Source organism: Megachile rotundata, chromosome 15 (assembly GCF_050947335.1).
Source record: "Megachile rotundata isolate GNS110a chromosome 15, iyMegRotu1, whole genome shotgun sequence".
In the NCBI taxonomy this organism is placed as follows: domain Eukaryota; kingdom Metazoa; phylum Arthropoda; class Insecta; order Hymenoptera; family Megachilidae; genus Megachile; species Megachile rotundata.
The window spans coordinates 14,759,879-14,785,160 of record NC_134997.1 but is presented as its reverse complement, the minus strand read 5'-3'; the positions used below and the strand labels follow the sequence as shown (position 1 = coordinate 14,785,160).

General features: G+C 44.1%; 1 protein-coding gene across 2 annotated transcripts; it reads right to left on the bottom strand.

Annotated features, from left to right (window-relative positions):
• Positions 1-1,226: 1,226 nt before the first annotated feature.
• Positions 1,227-25,252, bottom strand: LOC100878671 (uncharacterized). 2 transcript variants are annotated; one of them, XM_012285664.2, is made up of 4 exons: positions 25,110-25,252; positions 24,742-24,840; positions 4,902-6,456; positions 1,227-4,414 (listed from the first exon to the last, which is right to left on the bottom strand). In XM_012285664.2, the coding sequence occupies exons 3-4, from the start codon at positions 6,353-6,355 to the stop codon at positions 4,081-4,083; spliced, it is 1,788 nt and encodes a 595-aa protein (XP_012141054.1). In that variant the 5' UTR covers positions 6,356-6,456; positions 24,742-24,840; positions 25,110-25,252; the 3' UTR covers positions 1,227-4,080. The 2 variants fall into 2 exon arrangements, with proteins under 2 accessions (XP_012141054.1, XP_003703438.1); XM_003703390.3 differs by lacking the exons at positions 24,742-24,840; positions 25,110-25,252 and adding an exon at positions 13,643-14,610.
• Between the last annotated feature and the right edge of the window lie 30 nt (positions 25,253-25,282).

The following is a 25,282-nucleotide window of genomic DNA, read 5'->3' as shown; positions in this document are numbered from 1 at the left end:
AATAACTTTCCTATCATTTAAACTGTCAACATTTCATAAAAAATAGAAGAACTAATTCGTTTGAGTATTGATTTAATTAAATAGACTTAATAAATTGAGAAAATTATGCTAAAAGTATCTCTAAGCACTTTTCAATTCAAATTTTCGCGCGCAAATCAGGAATAGTACATGTGGCGCCCCCTGTCCGGCTAACAGGGTGAACTACGCTCATCTGAGATACGCTGTTCGTTAGTTCCAACTTCTGCCGCTAGGGGCGCTGCGTAATGCAAAAATTCCATATTTTCGAAAAACTACAAACTTTTGAGATCAAATAAGACCGGAAATGAAATCTACGATCGAAATACCATAGGGAAAGTGCCATAATACGTGTCTAAAAGCCTTAAAATCGATAATTAAAATTTAATGCAATTTATGGAGCAAAAAATTGCCGTCCATCTAGCGGTGAAAGTTGGAACTAATGAACCGCGTGATCCGGACCCCATTTTTTGATTTTAGTTCAGGTGTTTCGCCGCTAGATGGCGCTGACAAAAAGTCCATAAATTGCATTAATTTTCAATTTCGATTCTAATGCTTTTAGACACATATTATGGCATTGTTCTTATGGTATTTTGATCGTAGATTACTTTTTTAATCATATTACAGCCCTAAAGTGGCTAGTTTTTGCAAAAAACGAAATTTTCGATTTTGTTAGTTCCAACTTTCACCGCTAGATGGACGGCAATTTTTTGCTCCATAAATTGCATTAAATTTTAATTATTGTTTCTAGGGTTTTTAGACACATATTATGGCACTATTCCTATGGTATTTTGATCGCAGATTTCATTTCTGGCCGTATTTGGGCCCCAAAGTTCGTAATTTTTCCAATAAACGGAATTTTTCATTTTGTTAGTTCCAACTTTCACCGCTAGATGGCTAGACTTTTTTGTGTCCATGAGTCGCGGTATTTTTAAAAATCGTTCTGTGATGCATTTATGAAGCTAAAACGATGTAATTCTCATAGATTCATGGTCATAGGACACTATGGTTTCGCCAAAGCATTCGAAAATTTGCTCATTTTCCAAAAAAACGCAATTTTTTAGTTCGGTAGTTCCTACGTTCACTGCTAGATGGCGCTGAGTGACACAATTTTCGCGCCGCGATTCAAACGCGTGAAATTCGGAGAAGATAGAAACTTTCCTTCGTTCGTTAGTAGTGTCAAATAGGGAATATAAAATACTTCAGAGATATTGATTTTATAATATTTTATTAATATCCCAACCGACAGTTTTGTGTATTTACAAGGAATGGAGCGAGAGTTCGATGGTCCATGTTGGGACGCGCTTTACGTAAAACAATTCGAGGCACTTTGACGCTCGATTTCGCATAAAGGACAATTAAAAAATATTCTAAATAATCGGAAATACTCGAGATTGAAATTGAGCGAAATCGAGCCTAAATATTAGACAGGAATATCGTCATCAGTCTGTCTCATCGATACGATCGTTCGTCGACGACAATCGTAGATGCAATTATACGATATAATGTCTAAATCGATCGATTAACGCTATGCTATAAATCGGTGTGCGTTCACATAAATATTCCTTATGAAATACCGTTTCGATGATCCGATTAATCCGTTAACCGAAAAACTATCGTTTTTATTTCTTTACGACTCTGATTTCGACGAAAGGTAGTTCAGTGGTTTGTTCTTCGTAGAATTTCGAATGTAACGAAAGCAAAGTGGAGGGCGACGTTTCTCCAAAGTGGATAAGCTTCGTATTTGTTCGGTTGCTCTTATAAAATTAGAATGAACCTTTTATCGATCGAACCTTTACTCGAGTCGAAAAGTGGTCCGGTCAACGGATTAACGCGCGTATATACATATAGCAATATTACATATGTAGGTAGACGTACGTTAATTCATGGTGCAACGTCAATCGCGCTCTCACCTCGTCAAATGGAAACGAGACGAACGGTCGTGTCGCGTAGAAAGCGATCGAGGTTCACCATGCAGAAAAGGAGGAGAACGAGCTGTCGAGAGCTCGCTTCGAGTTACAAATAAAACACGCAGCCGTCGCACGAGAAGAAAACATGGGTTGTTTCGTGGATGTACTTTCGTTCCTCCGTACAATTCGTGCCTCTTTATTTGCGACGCTCTTTTATGCTCCAACGGTATCTCGACGAGCTTCCAAGCCCCGATCAACGACACTGCTTCGCTCTTCGAGTTATAAAACCTTCATTTCTTTCGCGTATATTTCGGTTAACGGAGATTCGTCGTACAGTTTCACGGATACGAGAAATAGACGAGTATTTCTACGAACCGATCGGGTTAAAGGGTGGAAAATATCGTTTGGCTTCGAAGCACGCGTAACCCGTGACATAAGAATCGCAAACGAACAAGTAACGAAACTTTTCGAACGATGTCTCTGCATCCTAGCGATTTATTTCGTGTCGTCCTTCTCGTTTACGTGACCGGACTTTCAATTTGATTTGCCTCTAGATTCTAGATCGTCCTCTGTATAATTTATACTCGTACATCCACGAAACGACGGGATTTCGTTCGAAACGAATCGCTGAAATCGGCTTGGGAGCGCAAAATGGAAATCGAAATAGATAGAAACATTCGACGGACGGGTAATATTTCTATGGTTTTAAACGATTCTGCGATATCACCGACAGCTTTCTAGGATCGATTAGGTTTTCTTCAGATTCGTTGTTCAAAATCTTCTTCAGATTCAAACAAGACATAATCGAAAGTGTAGTTAGATCGACGCGCAATCACGAAATACTAGCGACACTAGATTTTCATCGTTCAGGATGAACACGTCGAACGTTGTTTCGCAAACGTTTGACCATGGTGCCGTTGAGCAAGTCCAGGTATCGCGAAGACCCGCTTTCGATCTCGCGTTTTTTTTTTCTTCTCGCCTTCGAAATTAAAACACCGCGACATTTCGGTCGCTGTTCGTTTCGATATGTTCTAGATACGCGGTTTTTGGGACTCGAATATTCGAACAGTTCAACGAACAATACGTTCCATCGTGTTCGACGGGACGGGTACAACTCGATAACGAAATTTGCAATATTCGCGACAGTTAATGGAACGTCCCAGTTTGCTCGAGTACACGAGTTTCTCTCGATTATCGTTTGAGCATCGAGCGCTCGAATGCAGCTGTAATTGATGCTCTTTTGGTCGCTCTCGGTGACATTCGATCCGAGAAAAAGTACGCTGAACGTCGTATAAAAGTATAGCCGATTCGAGAGCGATCGTTAGTTAACCGCGACTCTCTCGAAGGACAGCGTTTTCGTTTTTAAAATTTCTACCTCGTGAAACTATCGGAGTTCGTCGTTAAACGATTTCGAGGTTTTCTCGAATCGGTTTCATCACGATACGTGTCATGATACTTTCTACTATTTTGTCGCGATAACAATTTTACAAATAGTAAAAGTAGATAAGTATCACGGCAAACACTATCGTTTATTCTTATCGTCGTAAAGTGGCACAGATTGGAATAAGTATTCTACGTTAATCTACGAATTAGCCTAATCGTTGTCGCGCGCTCCGGCCGATTTTTTCACAGAGTATTCGTGTACGAACGCGTGTCCGGGGCCGAGACATCGATATATTACAAAATCCTTCGATTCAAATCTTTTTACAAAAATAGATATGTATATCTCTTTCTACTTGGACCCATTATTTACTCGACAACTATCGATCATTCTCCGTCGACGTTCGTTCCGCACGGCGTTCGGAAAACGGTCGATTCGCGTTTACGTTTCGAAGCAGCCTGTACATCGACGGCAACGAGGAACCTCCGCGTATTCTAAAAAGAAGGAGGAAAAAGGAAGAAAAAGAAAATGAAATCCAGCAATTCAGCATTCAAGCTGAAACCTGAACGCCTCGTCTCGAGTTCCGCTCTCGAAGCGGACGACGTGTTCGGCGGCGAACTCGTTTCGAAAATAATCTAACATACTTCGATTCGCCGAAGAATGTTCTCAAGAAGAAGAAGAAGAAGAAGAAGAAGAAGAAGAAGAAGAAGAAGAAGAAGAAGAAGAAGAAGAAGAAAACGACGAGAGAAAAGGAAGAAGAAACGGTAGTTCGCGCTAGCTGGGTCCAAAGAAGCCCAGAGTCTCCAAGGTCCTCGTCACCCTCTCGATCAATTGATCCTTGTATCTCCAGATAGTCGTGTCTCGTACGCTGTTCTCTCGGTATTGCACGCAACTTTTCTTCAACGATTTCACGCAATCGGACCGATAATGCTGGAGTTCAGCATCCTCCGTTTCTATGGGGTAACTGGTGCACCCGGCACCCAGACACGCCAACGGGAAGTGATTGTGTAACGTTACTACTCTCTCGGGATTGTGGAAACACTTGATGTATTGATTCGGTTTGGTGAAGTTCATCGAACGATACACGTGCTGTAGCATATGCATGTATCTGAAACAGAAGAATTTCGTTCGAGCGTTATACTCGCTTAAACGGTAAAAGCTTGAACGATGTTGTATTAATCGTGTACAGTTTGTAATTGCTGTTCGATCGAACAACGCCGTACGGTTACGTTGAAATTTCCTAATACTCCTAATGACACGGCAGAAATCATCCGTATCTATAATTTGTCCAGCTTTCGAAATACATTTCGTCGACGGGAAAGTATGTCGCCGCTGAAAATCTGCTAAACTTCGAAAACTACCGCTACCTAAGATTCTATAGAGCCTTCGAGACGTTCGATTTGTTTCGCATCGGGATGCACGATTCCTCCCAGCCTGGTAGCATCCCTTACCCGTAATAACCGCGTTTACTGGCGATCTTCGAATTCGTAACGGGTCGTATCGCGTTTCCGATGATCGCGAATCGATCCGCGCGGAGACCTTCCATCCCCCCCTGTCCGCTTGAACGTCCACGTGAAAGTAGCGAGTTTACTCACTTCGGTATGTCCTTGAAGTAGCCATGAGAGTGCAGTAGGTCATCGAGGAAGTACACGTTCCTCACATTGTACGATGCTCTGGTTTCGTTGTGTATCTTGAACGCCTTCGAGAGCACCCTTTTCATCAGGTCCTGCCACGTGAGATCCTGCACAGGCATGATCACTTCGTCCACGTCCAACAGCGCTATGTACTCGTACTCGTACATATGTTTGTATAGACAGTCGTTGTAAGGAATCAGTTCGTTTTGCCTCTTGTGGTTGGTCTTCTTGGTCAGATACATATGTTGGAAGGCCGGGACGTTAGGTTGACCTCCGGGAAGGGTCAACGGAGTGACGTGTACCTTGCCCAGCCTCTGATAGTGATCGAGAATCTTGGTCACGTTAGGATGCACTTGTAGCTGATAAAAGTAGATCTTATCGGCCCCTAGAAGAGTGATCAGCTCGATCCACTCGACCAGCCTGACGGACAGATCTTCGTGAAGAAAGTCCAAACCTTTCACGCAGACGGCAAAGTCCTTCTTGCGCTCGGGTTTGTTGTAAATCACCCGGAGATTATTGGTAGCGGTGTCGCAGGGTTTCTCGACCATCGACACGGAAGCCGGAGGACCTTTCAGCCAATGAGATTGGGGTATCTTGCAGGCTATCACGTACGGTTGGTAGATGCCCTGCTTGTAATTGCCCCATTTCGAGTACCAGATATACTTGTACTCCAAGGTTTCGACCACCTTAGCCTCCCTGTCCCCGTCGTACCATATCTGACAGTGGGTCTTTACCGTGGGCTCGATCCTGTCGATCATGCCCACTATCCGAATGGCTGGACCGATTCTAGACAACTTTCTGCGGTCGTAAAACGCGCCGAAGAACTGGAAGGTCCCGTTGCTGGTCCTCATCGTTTGCCAGTACACGTTGTTGAATTCGATGTCGTAGATGGACGGGTACTTGAGGTTCGAGCAGCCGTTGCTACCCTTGCCGCTGCTCTTACCCTGCGACCCTGCGTATTTGCTGTTTTTGCTCCAATAGGCGAGAGGCAGGCTGGGTAGTCTCTGTTCGATCTCTTGGATCAGTTCCTCCTCGGTTTTCGCTGGTCTTTTGTCCAGGAGGGGCTCCAGATCGAAAGGATTCTTCGTCGGAGAGTTGGACAAGGTGGTCAGGGTGGTGAGAATGTTAGAACTGCCGGAATTGGAGAAACTGGAGTCCGCGGAGGACCTCTGGAGGAGATATCTCGACAGGCTCAGGCCGGAAGAGCCTCGATCGTTCGTTGATCGTTCGCGATGCTTGTACGCGTCGTCGACGAGGATCTCGTTCGACGATTCTTCGCCGGTCGGAGTCTCTCTGAGACCGTGGTCCATGTGGCGAAGTTGCACGGCCGCGATCATCATCAAACTCCAGACGAACAAGAGCGCCAGAGCCCGTTTCGCGTACCTGGAACCTCTGCCGTTGCAACTCTGCACCATCTTTGCTCGGCTCGCTCGTCCACTAGCTGCTGCGTATCGATCGGCGCGCGTCCTCTCGCTGCCTCCGAGCGGAATCACGCTCGCGCGCTAAGCCCTTGCGTCTGAAACGGAAACGACGTTTATTCGTTTACCGATCGGTTCATTCGCCTAGCGAATACGAGCTAGATTTCTCTACGTATAACGACGATGCGAGGGAAAAATATATCGGGACCATAGATATTATGCCTATCGTGTCCCTATTCAGGATAATACGCGTCTTCCTCGTAATTACGTCGCTTCTGCGAAATTATTTCCTGTCGTATTAACCGGCGGAAACGGATTCGCGTGCAAAATTACGACTAGTTGCACCCTGTAAACAGGGGTTTATCGAACAAAAGGGGTAAGCCTTAACGCAGGATGTCGCGGAGATTACGAAAGGACTATCATCTGGCCGGTTTCGTCGCGTTGCTTCGAAAGGAAGACGATAATAACCGGAAGCGGTTTCTCGACGTCCCGACGTTGACGCAACCAGCGAAACGAGAGGATCGTAATCGAACGCTTCCTTCTTACTCGATATCGAAACAGAAATATTGCCTTAATATATTTCTCCGTGTCTGTTCCGTGCGATAATCGTACGCGGTTTACGTTGACCGTTCTTGTTAACGCGATTCGGTGACGCGCGAAATATCGCTTGAAAACGTTCTACAACGATGTCTATTTAACACCGGAAAACCGTTTACTCGTATCGAAATAACGTTGCGACTTCGATCGTGACAATTTTCGTGACAACGTTGTATCGTAAGCAGCGATACGACACAATGATCTCTTACGAAACACGAATATAATACGAGCTACCGAAGGATTTTCTCGAACACGGGCGCATAAGTTTGCAAAGTGGTTACTTATGAAACGACGATCACCCGTCCGTAACGTTATTACCATGAACCGAATACTATGGGACGCGTGTAATTCTCGAATTCTCCGAGATCGCGCGTCTGGTATTATCAGGAATATCCTTGACCGTAGCGTAACTATTTTTCGTTCGGCGAATAATTGACGCGGAAAGTGAGAGATCGTTCGGTTGGACGATAAGAGAAAGAGAAGGTCAGCTGGTCAGACTAAACTGAAACGAGTCGACCGTGTCAAGGTATCAGAAACGATACCGGACACGTTATGGTGGCTTTCACGTCCATTGGAAACGCGTTTGGTCGTTTATTTATTTATAAACCGGCAATAGGTGGGTCGGGAGAGCCGGTGTGTGGTAAGTGGAGGATGGAATGCATTTTGCCTAGACAATGGCTGAGAAACGAGAAATGATCTATTGTGATCGAGTTTGTAGGACTACGAAGATTTGAAACGCAAATGTTACGTACGAATGTAATAGAATGTGAGAAATCTTGCACGATGTTGTTCCAATTTTCTTTCCTTCTTTGGTAATATCAATTGTGAGCGCACGAGGATGATTTTTATCGAATATCCACGTAGATCCATCGTTTCCGCGGCAGTGGCATAAACCGCGAGTATAGCGCGGCGATTTTCATCGATCGTTCATGAACCGTGGCATAAACTACGAACGCGCAACAAATTATTGGCGAGTACACCGCGAAGCTCTGCATCGAGCACGTATGTATGTACGTTCGAAGATCGCGCTAAAATGAAAATTTTCAACGTAGCACGAGCGAGACTTGGCACCGACTACGTTCGACGCGATCTCACCGAACACAGTTATTTTATTCGCGACGATTCGCGTCGATCGATGGAACGAGCTTAACCGTATACGGAGGAATACTGGCAACGGTAGCGATGCAGGAGATCGATTATGATCCGAAGAGAAGCAACATCGATGGGAGTACGAATGGTTGCAACCGGCCACGCCAGACCCGGAGAAACAGTGAGACGCGCGCGCGCACTTCGGGGATACGCGGAACCGGTTATGCTGATGGTAAACCGTTTTTCACCTTTTGCACCTCGCCCTGCCTGGCCATCGCTCGCGCCCCTGCGTTCGCTGCTCTTTCCTCTAGCGTCTCGATACCTTGCCCCACAAGTTTCGCCTTAAAAGTATTCAGATTTTGGTCGACCGACGCGTATCTTTGGATCTCGAAGCGTATACGTTGCGGCTAAGATAGCGGTCGGCTCGAATACGCTTAGCAACCTTAACCTTGTACGAAAGTTGACATAATAATAGGAAACGAATACGTTGTTCTATCAATTATTAACTCGATATCGAACGTTCGCTTTCGCGATCGTTTCCATGGCTTCGACGATTGCGAAATTTCAAGCTCTCGAAGGTACTCGAAATCGCGCCGTTTCGAACCGATTATCGTCAAAGTGACTAACCGGAGAGAGAGAAAAAGAGAGAAATTCAGGGTCGCGGTTACGATGCGAGGTTTATGCACGATCGACTGTATAAATCTATGATCGGTAGCTCGTTTCCCTTGCAATTAACGCGTTCAACGATGAATTATGACGAATTTTACGAGCGTAAAATTGGCGGGAAGTGTATCGCGAGGAGCAACGATGCAAGAAAATGGATCGTTTATCTAGGAACTGGAGACCGGCTAATCGATCTTGAAACTTGCATAGTTCTCTTTTCGATTCGTTATCGACCGAGTATGAACCTTGAATAACCTGATCTCTTTGCAAATATTTCGTACCGCGTTCGATACGTAACTCGTAGAAGTTCAAATATTCGTCTCGTAAAAATCGAGATTTTTATAATATAGGAAAAAATTCTATTTAACAACGCGAGCAATCGTAGCTTTCGCGTATCTAATAATAATAATAATAATCTCGAATCAGAGAATAAAAAAGGGTATGGTGGGAATAGTAGCTCGTTAACAAATGAGATGAATTATGCGCGTTGGACGAGAGCGCGTTAATTACGCGCGTTCCACGTGGTTCACCGTGGAAAAATCGTTACGTCTTTTACAAAGGACGTCCTTCTTCGTGCTCGTCCTTCACCAGTACCTGTTGCTCCCGACGCCATAACCGTTTTTCCTCTTCGATCCAACGACCGATTAATATTTCCCTGGCGTTACGTTAAATAACGTTTCTGCGAGGAATAGTTTGGCGCGACGAGAATCGATCGACCTATGGGAGGAATTGTTCGATACAGGAAACATGCCAAACCAGGTAACGATATCGTGCCTCGTTTACGAGATCAACGGCCACACGCGATTTACCGACGGACCGATAATAACGGAATTTTCATTCGACGAACGTTCGATTTCTGTCTCAAGCTCCATACGACGCTGTTGGTAAGCAGCGTTTTCTGCTCGAAAACAGAGAAAAGAAAATGGTCGCGATTTAAATCGAGCACTTTTCTCGAGAATGTCTCGCGGAGGATGGGGTATTATGGAAAGTCGCGAGAGGAGAGAGCGACTGATGATGTCTGCTCCAATTGCGATTTCTCGCTTACGCGTACTAATTAACCCTAATTGTGGCGGCCACGGTAGAGAAGACGGAAAAGAGGAGGAAAGAGCGAGACGATTTCACTCGGGTAAGGGATCCTTCTCGGCGATCTTCGCGATTCGAGAGCGAGATACCATTTCGCGATGTATCGTCCGCGATCGTATGCAGCCACACACGTACGTGTCACGCATGCCTGAATTCTTTCAACACCGAAAGTTCCGTGTTTTCAGTGCTCCTGCAAACCGACGTTACGTGTACGACACAGTGCCGGTTATGTCAAACTTCGTTCCGTTCGTTAATGGGGGGAATCTCTGGCGCGTGTCCCGCCTTCGCGATATCGACCGATATCTCCGAAATTTCGAAAAAGATCGTCCCGACGTCTCGTCGCTCGCAATTAATTTCGGCCTCGTTTACACGCTTATTGGCAGCATTCCGTGCGATCGTTCGACGCGGTCCAAGGGACTCTGGTTGCACGCGAGAGTAAACCTTCGGGACCCCGTAATAAATGTTGCCGGCTAGATTCCCACGGCGAGACGCGCCTCATCTGTTTCGACGGATTCTTCGACAACTTCGTACGCGATACAGAGCCGCCAGATGCGTAACTGTACTCGCATTGTAACGCGTAACGACATATGAATTTGCATGCGAATCGGCTTACGAGGCGCGAAGATGGTCCGTTGCTTTAATTTTTCAAACTGACGTTCTTCGCACAGTCGCGTCGTTGCCAACTGAATCTGTGCGTATTAAATAGCGCATCCCGCAACAGTATTAACCGCGATAAATCAAGCAGTGAAAGCTTCGAAACTCTCTTTTGGTATCGAACCGTAGAGATTTCCAGTAGCGTATGATTGATCGCTCTTTCGCTGTCTGGTCGGTAAAGACGGATGTTTTTCGAAGAAATTCCGTGGAAAATCGAAGAGTCCGCGCGGCAAGCTCCGTTCATTTTCAAGAAAATTTATATTCCGTTTGGTATTTAGTATTACGGTATTTTATTCGAAACACGAGACTCGCGCACGAAGAAAAACATTTCTACCTACTCGACGAAGAATTTCAATCATGTGAATGGATTTTCGACTATACCGGTTTTTGCATCACGATACAGGCATCCGATATTTATGGAAAGTACTGTACGCGATGTCCTTCGGACATCCGCGAGCTTCGTTTTCAATGCTGTTAACGGTGAATATCGCTATGTTAATTATATCTTGATTCGACGTCGATCTTCGTCGATGACCGGTGAAAGGCTCATCGGCACAGTATTTATAGATAACACCGAGTACATTGTATCCAACGACGCATCGTCGAAGACGAGATACGCGTCGAACGCGTAATTGATTTTCCCTAGGAAATTCGGTAGAAGAAGGTGCGACGAAACGACCGTCTTCAACGACGAACAGAGTACTTCGAGACCGTTCGAGAAGCTGAGCCGGTTCCTATAATTGTCCTATACCGTTTCGAAGGAAATAGAGCAATAACCGGTGGTCGGAGAGGTTTGACAAATTACATAACGCCAGTGTTACGCGATTAAGGTGAACGAGTAATTTGGTGGATCGCGAGGAATAAAAACGGCGAACGGTACTCGCGTTCTAAGCGTAGGATAACCGTTCAGTTATCCCCGCGGGGCTACAGAGAGAGAACGAGAGACGAGGACGATGACGTGCGTGCAGTCGGTAATTTAAAGTGCCATTTGCTTCCTGTGGAAGGGAACAACGGCCCCGTTTCGACATTCGTCGCGCACCAGCTAAGTATTCGCGTGTGACTGCTCTAATTGCACGTCTATTACGCGCTAGCTAATCGCGTGTAGCCGCTCGCGTTCCTTCCGTTCGATGCGTTCGATACGTTCGATACGCATCCACGCAGTGATTATTAACGATACGTGGACTGACTGTCGTCGAACGACTACGAGACGAATACGAAACGAGCCGCTGCTTCGTGCTTACGAGCGTCTTCGATTCCTTTTACTTTCCGCGGTCTGGCGCGTGTCTCGAAGAAGCTCGTACTTCGATTCGATTCCCTTCGAATTTTCAAAGTCTCGAACGACGAGAAGATCTATTCGAGTACACGATGCCAGGCGGAGAAAATGCATTAGATGCCTTGTATAGGATAGTAAAAGAAAAAGGAAAATACGCTTCGTAGTCGACGATGAATCATCGGGAATCAGCTACCCGATGTGTATAATCTATGTATAACGAACTCGTACGGTTTCGCGGGCCAAAATAAGGGGCGTCGATAAGCGTCGAGAGTAAAAGGATCGCACCCACGCAACGATTCGCCGCAATATTTATAGGGATAAAGAGGTAAGCGACCGGGTTAACCGCGCGACTCGACTCGTCTCGTCTCGACGCGAACGAGAGTTTAAACGGGCCGCATGCAGCGCAGTCGACCGACTTTGTCCGCGATCGTGGCTCGATGGCCGTTCGGAAGACCGTTATCGAGATCGCACGAGCGAGTTGGTTCGAGTCGAGATTTACCGTGAAAAATTCGGAATAGTACAACTTAAGATTAAAGTCCAGGAACGTTCGTGGCACAGATCGCGTTGTCTCGTTTACGCGTTATATTATAACACGCTACAGATGATATCCGTGTTGCGTGATAGCGTTAAAACGCCGTTTTACGATTTCCTCGATAAATCGTTAAATAGGAAACATGGACTAATTCGAAAAGCGAGAGGACTTTTCTATAGGAGGATTTCGATAGGAGGAAATTGTGATTTTCACGGTATGCGAGTTGGCCGAGACACCGTGTGCACACAGACGATCAACCCGGATCTATACAGAATCTATGGAGACTCGATCGAGGTCACGATCGCTTTAACGGTAGTTTTCTGGGGACAATTGCTATGAACCGTGAAACGATCGACATCGAGAAGTCTCGATCGCATTGTAATTACGTAAATCTCCTTGTGCTTTTCGCGAAGTTACGATTTTCACCTAGTTATGTTTCATGCGAAATTAGATCCACGCTCGTTCTAATTTTATGCATCGTGTAACGAACAAATTAGGTTACCGATTAGTCCGTGAAAATGTCGTGAAAAATTCTCGGTATGTTGCACGTTCCATAAATCATAATGAAAACGTTTTGCTTCGATTTAACGCGAATCTACGACATTTTGGCTATTCCTGTAGCTGCTACGCCTCGAACGAAAATGCAGGTTTTTCTTTCCGACGGAACGGCCGTCGGATGCGAGTTCGCTGATGTTAATTAACGAGATAGAATTTCAATGTTAAATTAATGAGTGTCTGTTTCGCAGCGAATAAGCTCAATTTGCTGAGAAGCGAAGCACTTCCGGCGAACCGCGGACCAAAACGAGAATTCCTCGGGCATAGAACGCGAAGTAAAACTCTCGGTTAGGGAAAACCGATCAACGTCGTCGAAGAATAAGAACAGAAAAGAAACCCATAGTTCTATTCTGGATAACTGTATCGTATATCCCTGGGATACTTTTACAAAAAGAGTAAATACGTTCGGACAAAGGTGAACAGATTGGGACTCTGTCGAGAGAAATCGAAAGCAACGTTCTAACTTAATAATAATTTTCTTGGATACCGAATGAATCATACTCGGTCAGACTGAATTTGCGTATTGGCGTAAAAAGCAGTTGCAAGGTCAACGGATTCTGAAAGAACCTGCTTTCCGATAATTAGATACGCTCGAAATGGCAAAATAGACGATCACCCGAAGTAAATGTCCCGGAAGTTTGAAGCAATAGAAAATTAAACGCCGCTTAGGCTAATTAACATTCTATAAATACCGACTAATAACCTGTTAACGGTTAACGCGTTAACGGAAATTCTGTTTACGAAAGTCCATTAGCTGGAACTCGTAATACGATTCCGTATTATGAATTTTCTAATAATTCTCTAAATAACAAAGAAGAGAAAATAATTCCGCACTCACGAGAAACACGAAGAGACCACTCGTCCAACTGGTAGGACGATCTAAACCTTTTCCAATCGGCTCCATTCAATCCTCTCTACAAATCTTCGCTCGTCCACCTTTCGTTTCATGGCTTCTTGTACTCCGATGGAAACCTAGCGAATCGTCGATACACCGACATTCCGTTCGAATTTGTCCGGCGAATTAAACCAAATTCGAGATAAAAAGGATGGATTCGTTCGGAGGCGCGGAGCACGAAAGGTGGGCAACCGTGCTCTTCGAACCGGATGCAGCAACTTCGAAACGAACTTTCTTCTCTGGATTATCCGTGCCAGGTAGCCGGGAGTTGCCTTCGAAACGACCTCGTCGATTTTTTCGAGTCTCTCCTTCGAATCGACGAAATTCTTCGCTCGTTCCGTAACGTCCGGTACTCGAGGCGCTATCTCTGCTCGTTAAAGAATCCTCAACGATTCGTTGCTTCGATCGCATACTCGAGAATGATCATGACTGTTCACCGAGCAAATCTCCGTATGCGCTACTGCGACGGTACGTTCAACTATTCGAGTTCACTGTTAGCGAAACGTACGTTCGCTAAAAAGGACAAATCTGCACGAATAATAGCACAAATTCTACAATAACAATTAGGAATCTTCGAACCGTTCGATCACCGCACCGTGTGTTTCCTTTTTCAAATTTCCTCCCTGCTTGTCTCTCGAGTCTCCGTGAAAATTTCCCCCTCGAGGAAGGAAAAGAGAAGTTTCGACGGCACAAAATCAGCGAAAAATTCTCGATAGAAAAGAAAACTGCTCGATATCGCGGAGAAAAGAAAAAAGTGATAAGAGAAGTCCGCGGTGGCCGTAAACGGAAAGGAAGGTGCAACGCGTGGTAGACGGTGAACGTCTCGCGAGTAACTGCCGCTAGACGCCGGCTGCCGGACCAAGTCTTTCGATACTGTTGAACGCTCGACGCTCTCGACGATCGAGGGTCGACGAGCGGGAACGACCACGACGCCGACGGTGGGGAACACCGACGGAGAGAACGATTGGTCGACTTACGTGGCCCTTTGCGGGAGGGAAGGGGATACCCATGGGACCCCGTGGACACTGGAAACAGATGGGAATATACACGGTGAGTCATTTGGATTCCACTAGGAAAATCTTCCAATTCGAACTCTTCTGACCGTCTCGGCGCGATACCGATGCCCGTTGCAAATTCGTTTTCGAAATTTCACGCGATTAGAGTGGAAAGCGATATTGACACGAATATAATGGAACGATGTTATTAGACTGATACAGTAAATTTCTTCTTCATAAACTTCGACTACGTTCCAATTACGATATAATTGACCTCGTAACTGTACCGAATACATCTTAGCTCTCTTAAACTCTCTGATGTATGGTTCGTACGAGTTGCGTAAAAAAAAACTTGATCAATGAGTTGACACTCTTAAACGAATCACGGCCGATCCCACCTGCATAAATATTACATATTTTTGTATAATTATCCCGTTATGTAGAAAATTATGAACTCTTCGAGTCAAGCGTCAAGAACAAAATTTGAATAACCGTCTTAAAATTCCCATCGCGTTTCAACGAATCCGTCTTTAAACAAACGAAATTGCAATCGGCTTTGTTGGTAGGCCGCGTTCGAAGGAAACAAACCGAATAACGAGCGGAATATGAATTTTTCTTAATACTCTCGTGGACGTTCGCAAGAAGACGCTTCCTGTTTCGAAAGTTACCGAAAGAGATCGGTTTTACGATGCATAGAACAACGCGGCACAACGCGGCAGACGTCTGGGATCGAAAGTGTTCCGAGAATGATCGATTCACCGGAGAATTATGAGGCATGTAACGATCCATTGAATAGCGAAAGAGATTAGGATCGTCTGGGAAGCTGAAACAACGGGGGCATTAATAGGAACCATCAGTTTTTACGAAACGCTGTTTCGTCGATGTTTTAATTAATTAATTAATTCCGCAAATTATATTTCTGTTTATGGCTATCTTAACTGAAGAAGGGAAGGAAAAGGCTGCTCGAAACTTTGGCTCGATATCGATGATATAAAAAGAGGGCGAAAGAGAGTGCGAAAAAAGTGAGCAGCTACAGCAGCTGTTGCACGAAACGCTCGTTATACATGTAGAGCAGACGCTGTACGTTGAGGTCACGACGACCCATGCCACTCGAAGAGACTTCGGTTAAGATCGAGTAGATCGAAGCGTACAATAGGTTAAGTCGAATTACCGCGTTGAAGTTAATTTGATATCGAATTTTCTTGAACGTAGAAAAGTTTGTAGAAAATTTAGGAAAGGAACGAATAAGAAAAGGTGTGTGTGCGCGCGAGTGTGCGCGCGCTCGCGAGTCGCAGTACACGTTCCTCTCTATAAATAATGACTCGAAAAGAGGACGAGGGTGCACCAATCAAGTTAAACTGCTGTTATTTAACGACAGAAAGAGAGATTCATTCTGCCAATCGAGCTAGCCCGGAAAGCGAACCTTCTTTCTCTGGTGCAACGTCGTGCAACGCTGTTCCAAAGGATCCGCGAAAGCCGTTTTCGAGAAACGAGTCCTCGCTCTCGGAACCGAATAAGAAATACTTAACGTTCGCCAGAATTTTCTATTAATTGCTCGCAACTTGTTCCTATCTCGAATCTCGATGCAACTCGAAACGATTTGGAAACATGCTCGTCGATTGCACGAATCGCGAGGAAATTCTTATCCGACACCCTGATCGAACTCGAAAATCTGATCCCGGTCTGGCGATTACGCGAACCTCCCTTTTCGGTGCAATATGTTCGCTTAACGCGATCGAAGGTGAGATTAATTAGATCGAGGTAGATTTTGAGCAACGCTACGAACAAAGAGAGAGGCATAAAGTTTCCATTGTGAGCAGATTTTCAGGAACAATAGATAATTACGCGATTACGTTGCAATTTATCCAAGCGTTCCGCAACGTAGTTCCGAATTCCTTAACGCGTTTGTCTTTTTCCTTTTGAAATTTTTCTCCGGTCGCGTAAAGTAGCTTCTTCGGAATCGAAGTAAAAGCTCGATCGAGGTCTGCCGGATCGGCAGGATGCTCGATCGAGGCCTACCGGAAACAAGTAGGTTAATGAAAATCGTGTGCACGGTTCGGCTTCTGAACCATGAATTTTTACAAACTTTCCACCGATTACGAGCTCTCTTTGAACGCGTAATATCGAATCGCGGAAAAAGTCGAGAAGAATTCCGCTTTAATTGCTCGCTAACGATGCGAGAAGGGTTAACAGAATGAATCGGCGAAATAATCGTAGGAAGACAAGCAGATCCGGCGAAAAACGGTCGTGGTAACGCTCGTAGTTGGGAAAGTCTTCTCTCGTGTTGCAAGCGATTCCGAATCGGATCGAAGTAGTCGAGGGACAGAGGCTCGACTGGAAACGAAAGTGAAGCAATTTCTAACGGAGCGCGCGCGTACACGGTCGGGATGGCCCATCTCGTATCACGGTTCACGGACCGCGATCAAAGGCAAGGGAATACGTTGCAGACCCTTCGAAATAAACGGCGCTTTAACTGTTCGGCTTTCCTAATTTTCATCGATCGATCGATTAAACGGTCGTTCGGTGATCAACGATGCACGACACGAACACGATACCTTGACCGCGCGACGAATGCGAATCAAACGCTAGCGTCGAACCTGTAATCGAACGTACCGATGAAAGTATTGCTCGAAGCTAACGATTAGTGCATCTCTATAATTACTCGCTTGGAAAAGAATAATGGCCGATAATCGCGACACGAAAATTATTCGTTTCGCGAGATACGTTATAAAAGTCCCCTGACGAAGGTAACTGGCAAGTAAGCCGAAGAAACGCAAGGACACGGTTTACGGGTAAATACCGTCTAAAAAGAATCACCGCGAAGAAAAACGATTCGATTCGCAAAAATTTCACAATCTCGTATCTCGAGCATCGACCGTGACACTTGTATTCGCGAGCCGTCGACACCGCGTCGTGTCGGTTCGGCTCGTCCTAACGAGATAATCGTATCACCCTATATGAAAAGCCGGTACCGAGCCATTTAAGATCGTTAAGCGGGCATACGTGGCCAGAGAAGAGAGAAGCCTTGAAACGTTTCGCGCCTGTTATTCGCACAAATCGCTCTCGTGCTCTCTGCTCGAGAATCGCGTTACTCCTTCTTTCTTATCAACGATTCTCGAAGATCGAGGGCTTGCCTATACGAACGTTTTATCCAAATTTATCAAAATTTATCCAAATTTATCGAGAATACGTATTAGAATATTTTCATCTGGAACGTACGTGTATATACGATAGCCGTACCTTCGTTTCGATGGCAGTTGAACGTTTAAAAGTTCGCGAAATCGTAATTGCACGTTATGTTCGTCGTTATCCAGGGTAATGGATTAAGTTGTAGTTAACGCTGCCACGGAAACTGATCGCGAAGTAATTAGGAAACAAGCGAATGGTAAAAGTACTTACATTCGCGTTCGAAGAAGAATCGATAACCGCGAATGTTGAAACGAAAGCGTGTTACCGAGGATTACCTGCTAAAAAGAAAAGTTTAGCAACGTCGAAGAACGAAAGTTCGTGTCAGAAATTCGTAGTGACCGGTGCCGCAGCGTGTCTCTTTATATCTTAATTACGAATCTTTGAACGATATTCTTTACCTTCTGAAAAGTCGATAGAAAAACCGAAAGAATATTTGGAAGGGTAGAAATGGAAGGAAAGCGTGGAAAGTTAAAGAGATATGTAATTTTTCCAATGGATAAACAACGTTTAAAGCTGAAAGCGAGTCTTATCTCTGTCATTGCATAAAATTGCAGTCTAGCTATTCGAGTGCATCGATACACGTCGGTGCACGTGCGGCCACTGATTGTTTTCTATTAACATCTGACTTCCACGACAGCCACGTTGCGTGTGCTCGAACAGCTCGTTTTGCACGTCCACGCACGGCCACAAAGGCTCGCGTTAAGCTACCATAATCGCACTGACGTGTACTCGATACGATCTTACGATACGCTTATCCGACGCTGGAGCCGTGAAAACTTCCTTCGTCAATTTTCTATAGGTTCTACTAGATCCCTCTATAAGGTAACATCAAATCTTGAAGTTAGCGATACAGAAAGAGGATATTCTCCTATTGGAAAATTTGCAAAATTTTTATCGATACCGATACGGTGTGCGTGAAAAGTTTGAGACTCGTTGATTCAGTAGGTTTAGTCGTTTTTGCGTTAAAACGCCGTAACCGTTCGTAAGAAGTAGAAAATTCCGGTAGGTAGGGGAGCTGGAACGATGAGTTTTCCGGGTCGTTAGCCGCCTCTTTAAACTACTTGTTAATTTCATGGCCCGTTGAAGGCCGCGCCTCTATGATTCGCAAATTTTCGAACAAGCGAATAATTTATTTAATTTAATTTATTTAATACGCGAGTAAGGAGAATAACTTACTAAACGAATAAGCGTAAAGATGAACATTCGTTTAGCGTATCGAAACGGAAACGAGTGATTGAATTTCCGAACGTAATAGGAAGAAGAGGAACATAAACCTTGAGTACGATAAATGTGTACATTGCAAGGACTATGGACGAGAAGGTGAACGAATCGACCTACGTAACAAAATTTCACCGTAACAATATAATCGGTAAAAAATCTGCCGCTGAAAAGAGCGAAAAAAGAAGGTAGTTGAAAATGGTTTACTCGCTGTTAATGGTACGTCGATCGCGTTGACTCATCGTTAACCATCGCGATGAAATTGGAATTCTAGTAGAGCTCGTGGCTCTCGAAACATCAAATTCGAGTAATTGCGAGTAAATTGGCACGGAGAAGAATCTCGATTTCGCAAAGATAAATCGAGCGATGTGGACGGAATCGGTATCGATACCGGCGTAAGGATTAACATGGCGTACTTAAGCGTTTCGTAACGACAAAAGGTCAGAATGCTGATGCGCCGTGAACGGTGAAGAGACGTCGACCGCCGCTCGTTCTGCTATACATCCTTTCCCATACAGACCTTTCTCTTTCACCGCGTTCTACTCGTCTTCGCACTTTCCCAACCACCTACACCTTTACGATTTTTTCTTTAACATCACGGTGACAATTTCATAGCCGTATAACGCACGGAGATAGGACGCGTCGCTATAAAACGTAGCCGACATAACGCGTTTTAAATATTATTTTCTAATAAATTATTGCCGATAACAATTTTCTAGTAATATCGGAGTAACGACGATTCGGAAGATAGATCGAAGTAAAAATATCGGAGGACGTTCTACTTACTCGCTGTTAATGGCGATATGTAGACCGGCACAATTCCGTTATGCAACTTGAAAGGCGGATGACACCTGGCCACGCGTTACCTTACGCGATCGTCGATGACGTTTTGATTTTAATGCAATATACCGTACGGTGCATGAAAAACCACGGAAAAGTTCGAAATGAAATCATGGGACTCGCGTAGACCGGTGATTACACGCACGCAAGGATGTATCCTGTCGTTTAAACGCGAAACGAGTTCCATCGAAATGTCGCTGTTGATATCGACAGCTCTATTCCCCTATTTTCTCGATTAAATACTGGAAAAATCGAATCGATCCTTCTCTACTGCTCTAACGCTATGTTTGTTTTTCGAACAAATTTATTCGATTTAAGAATTCTAAGACCCCGAACGATTTGTTCGTCGCGTACAATCGCTTGATTTATCTCTCGATACCGAACGTCGATGATCCGTTGATTTATCTCGTTACAATTACCGGAAATCAAAGATTGCCGTCTAATTGATATCTCTTTGCTTAAACATCCTCGTGTTCGATGTATTAAAACGACTCGATGATGCAATTCACCGTTTACGGTTAAACGAGCAGTTACGCAATACCGCTAGAAATCCAACAGAGGAAAACGTCTTATCGTCACCGAGGGGTTCGACGATCCTGATGACCGAATCTGCTTCCGAGATCTTTTTCTTTGGCCATCGATATATGTCACGAGTGGATCGATCAGTTTGATTCGCGATAAAAACGATAGGAAATGCAAGAAGGTAAAAAAATACTCGACACGAGTTGACGGTAGGGTAAAAAGGGACTTAAAGAAAAGGAGATATTTCACGAAATGGATGAGAAAATAGCATGTTCGAGAGTAGGAAGGAAACGCGAGGTTATTTCGCGGTAGCTGCGAGCAACGACACCAGTCTAATGTCAAGAGTGCACACACGTTGCACACACGTTGCTCACACATGGGTGACATTAATCATCGTGCATTTATCTCGCGTTTCTATGTTCCGTGGCAACTACTCTCGCGACTACATTATCGTTCGCGTGATACAGTGACTGCGGGTACCATACTTTTTCGATTACGTGCCTGATAAAACTGGCAGAGATCCGTAATTCGAGACAGTGAATCTGAAAGCACAGCAATCTTTCCTTTCTGTTAACGAAATCATTCCGAATGAACTCTGATTTTTTAAGGTCGAATACGCGAAACGTTTAAACACCGAAATTCTGAAAGTTTGTGAAAGGAGATAATTTAAGAGAGAATCTAGCTAAATCGGCATTTTCTATGGAGACGTCTACCATACTCGCCGATATACCTCTCGAATTGCTCACTGTTCGTAGCCTATTATATAGGGTGGTCTACCAAAAACAACGCGCTTAATCGCCTCCTTTGTCGTTAGAGACAAGACGAGACAAGATGAGACGAGAAAGAAGGCCCCGAGGCAAACGCTAAACGCTTTCTTACGAGCTCGAGGATAATTACTGGTAAAGGTAATTTTTCTTCCAAGAAACAGAGATAATCGGTGTTTTTTCAAGCGAAACCATATATCTTCTTCTATATAGGATGATAAATTTCTACGAATGTTATTTGCCGTTTTATCCTATTCCTTTGTCCGAAATTCTTAACTTGATAATAATTTAACAATTGGTTTATACCCAGAAAGATCTGAATCAAAAGTTATTATCGATAACGATATGGGCACCTCGATGACCCTTTAATCGAACACGAAATACAAGTAGAAAGAAAAAATCGAGAATACGAAGGGCGATTCTCGCTTTCGCGTATCGAAGAAAGGTCTTTCGGAGAAAGTAAGGCGACGTGCATGGATTTAACGCTTCCTGACTGGCCATCTCTGAATCAGCCGTCTCCCTTCTAATATTTTTAGACTTTCTTCCCGCTTCCTTCGACACACGATGTAATAAACACCAGTCGGTCGAGATAGTACCAACAAGACAGATAAGAAAAGTAACTCGAGAACCAAGACTGTTCGTTTTTCCATAATCTCGGATAACTAACGCGTAGTCCGTTCATCTTCGAAATCTAATAGCAAACGATTATAACTAATCGATACCGACTCCTAGTCGGTCGAAAGAAGGTTAAAGGCTACGAAATTGTTCTACGCGTTTCCTTTCAAACGATAATTATTTGATTTCTGCTCGAAATAAAGAATGACTAACCGTGAGGGAAAAAGTGGCGATGCTCGGGTTAAGGAAGTTGGCCGATACACGAGGTACATTCGCAACCTTGATAGGGCATTGCCCCAGCATCTCGCGAAGACAGACGAGAACACTCTGTTATACGTGGCCACTGTATCTCAGGGAGTGACGAAGATTTCGCTCGCGCTGACAAAATACCGATATAGGACATAAATGTAACGAGTCGACAACGAATAACGACATCGTCGTCGAAAAGCTGCTAAAAATCGTTGCGAAATAGAGCGACGGGAGAAGAAATTATTGTCGAGCGGTGATCTCAACAGTTGCATAAGAGATGTCCTGTTAGCGAGAATAGGCCGACGAAAATCGATGGGATCGTAGGAGAGGAATAAAAGTCGATGGGAGGATTCGTTTTCAGCCAATGACTCGTTTCAATGTCGGGACTCGAGACGACAGATCTTCGACTCTCGCATACCGATCGAGGACAAATCGTGACGCGAATCGAAGCCCGTTTCTTTAATGACATTTCGCTGGCCAGAGAACCGAGGTTGGGTTTCACGCTTTCACGATACACGAAGAGGCATCTTCGATCGATCCAAGGAAGCGACGCCGCTTCCTGGCGATCGCGATCGCGCGAAACTCGCAAAAAGATCGCCATTAGCATTCGCCACTTCCGCGCTTTCATCGAACCGTTCCAAAGACATTTCCTTTTCTCCTAGAAATGTAGCCAACAACCGCGCGCAAAACAAGCGGAACTTCTAAGAGAGCGTCACGAACGACCACCCGATCTCGTCGGTTCGTTACGAAAATCGTATTCGAGCTATCACGTTTTTCATTTGACGCGTGAAAATTGATTGTTCGTCGTTATCGTCGTATTCTAAGTTAAACGAGATGGGTTTACCAAACTTGTTTATCGCGAAATCGACAAAAGGGAACGAGGCATCACCTCGTTCTCTTTGCATTATTACCTCGCGCACGTTGGTCAACGATTCTGTCGCGGCCGTCGCGCCGCGTCGGTTATCACGAATCCTTGTAAATTATTCCGTGTGTGTACGCGAAGACGGATGTCCTTTGACTTATGGATATTGATGAGGGACGTTCCAACAGCGTGAGGCATCTCGTTGACGTTTCACGTATGTCGTCTGCATAAAATGTCATCGTCGCGATGCAACCGCCCGGTAAATTATACCTCTGAATTATGAGCCGACTCGTTGTCCGAATATCAATCGCTTTAATCCTTTTCCTTCTTTCTTTCTCTTCGTTCTTCGATCGCCCATGATTCCTCGCGAACCATCTCGTTTCACGCTAAATTAAAACTACTACTATCTCCATTGCAAAACTATTATTGCCATTTCCATTGTCACTGCCATTGTCAATGCTATTACTATTGTTATTCTTATGACTGCGTTACAACTGTAGGTTGAATTAAAGCGATTTCCAAAGAATCGAAGTAAACTAATGGAAATTGGAGCGCGCTGTTACCGATACGAGTTGTCGATTCTGCTTCGAGTTAACTCGAGAAAACTTGAATAAAAGGTATTCCAACTAATGCCACTGAAAATAGACTATTCATAATCTGCACAGTCTATTAACGCGTGTAATTCAATTTGACCAGGTTGTACAATCGCTATTTACACTTAAGTGTAAAGAGAAAGCTATAAAATCTCTCTTAACGGACTTGCACGACGGTTCAAAAAATTGCATCACACATTATTACCTCATATACGACCTCCTTCTATAGAAATATTTTGTTATTTTCGCGTGGTAACCTTGAATTACAAGAGCAAAAGAAACAGAAAATAGCGATTGTTCTTTTTGTACGAGCTAGGAATCTTCGAGACTTACAAAATACTGCTTTTTCTTTCCTAATTGAAAACGAGCACACCGTTGACAGAAAACAGAAGAAACCGTGAAATGTCGACACGCATAGTTCGCGTAACTGAAAATTCTACAGAGAAGCTAGTCGCTCATTTAATTCAAATTAATGAGACCCCTGATTGGAACGAGAGAATTCTCGTGAGGCGTCTAATAAACATTCCGTCACGTTCGCGAATACACGTTTTCATAGTATTATGAAAATCCTTGGAAATCGCTTGACTTTCGTAATCGTGTTTAAGATAAAAATTAGTTTTAGTACTCCTCGTTCGATTGAATTCTTTATCGAAAGAAACTCATTTGTTCGCGTAAAACGGGAGACTTTAAATGCTTCATCTTTTAGTTCTCGTTTTAATCGTTTCAATCGTTTCAAATGTTTCAAATGGTATTTTAATGGACGCGATTGCCTCTTTTTCCAGATGTAACTTCGAAATAACGGGGAATCAAAATAAGACATTAGAAAACGAATGTAATAAAGTAGGTAGATATTAGGTAGCGTTCCTTTTACTATTTAATGTATCGCAGATAAATTTATCGCGAAACATCCTGTATGGAGCTAAGAAAGATCGAAGGAGCAACGAAAGATCGATCGATGGCGAAATTGAAGCCCCATCGGGAGCTAGACGACACCAGCTCCGCCTTAATTCAGCCTCGGAAAGCTGCAATTTTCATTGTTGACGCCGTTCATTATTTCTCGATATTGCAACAGACTCGTGGCCGTACGACATTGCACAATTTTAACGCGAAGAATCTCCTGTCTACTCTTTCTATCGATGCTAATCGTTTGCACGACTTCATTTGGTAATCGAATAATAGTTGAATCCTCACTCACCCCATTACTGCTTTGATCCACCACCGCTCCACCGAAACTCTTCGAAATGCTTCGTTCTTCTCTCATCGAATTCTGTTCTTTACCATCGATCTTGCATACCTGTCATTTTTACATTTATTTTAACTATCGTTACGATTTAGACCGATAATTAAATTTCCGATCTGTCCAAAATATCGTTTTCGCTTATCGATTCGACTTGTGCTCGCTTCGATTGAAAATTCTTACTTTCATTCATATGTTTATTCGATTCGTATCGTACATTAACAAAGTAATTAGGTTATAAACCCTTAAAATGATGTCTCGATGTATAGTTCGAAGAAATAAGTTAGAAAAGTTAGAAAATTTTAATGCAACGCGACTAATATTACCTGAAAACACCGCAGATCACTCAGAAATACGTCAGATTGGCGGGTTTGAAACTTTTTTATGACGTCATGAACGTCTTGATAAAAATTCACTATGAACTGCACTGGACCATAGACGAAGCAAAAAATACACAGATTTGTCATCTTATGAGATTTTGTGTCACGTATAGTGAATT

Excerpts from the sequence above, each read along its gene's own strand:
- LOC100878671 (XM_012285664.2), bottom strand. The coding sequence starts at position 6,355 with ATGGTGCAGAGTTGCAACGGCAGAGGTTCCAGGTACGCGAAACGGGCT. Across the intron at positions 4,415-4,901 it reads TACTTCAAGGACATACCGAA|ATACATGCATATGCTACAGC; the intron begins GTGAGTAAACTC and ends CTTCTGTTTCAG.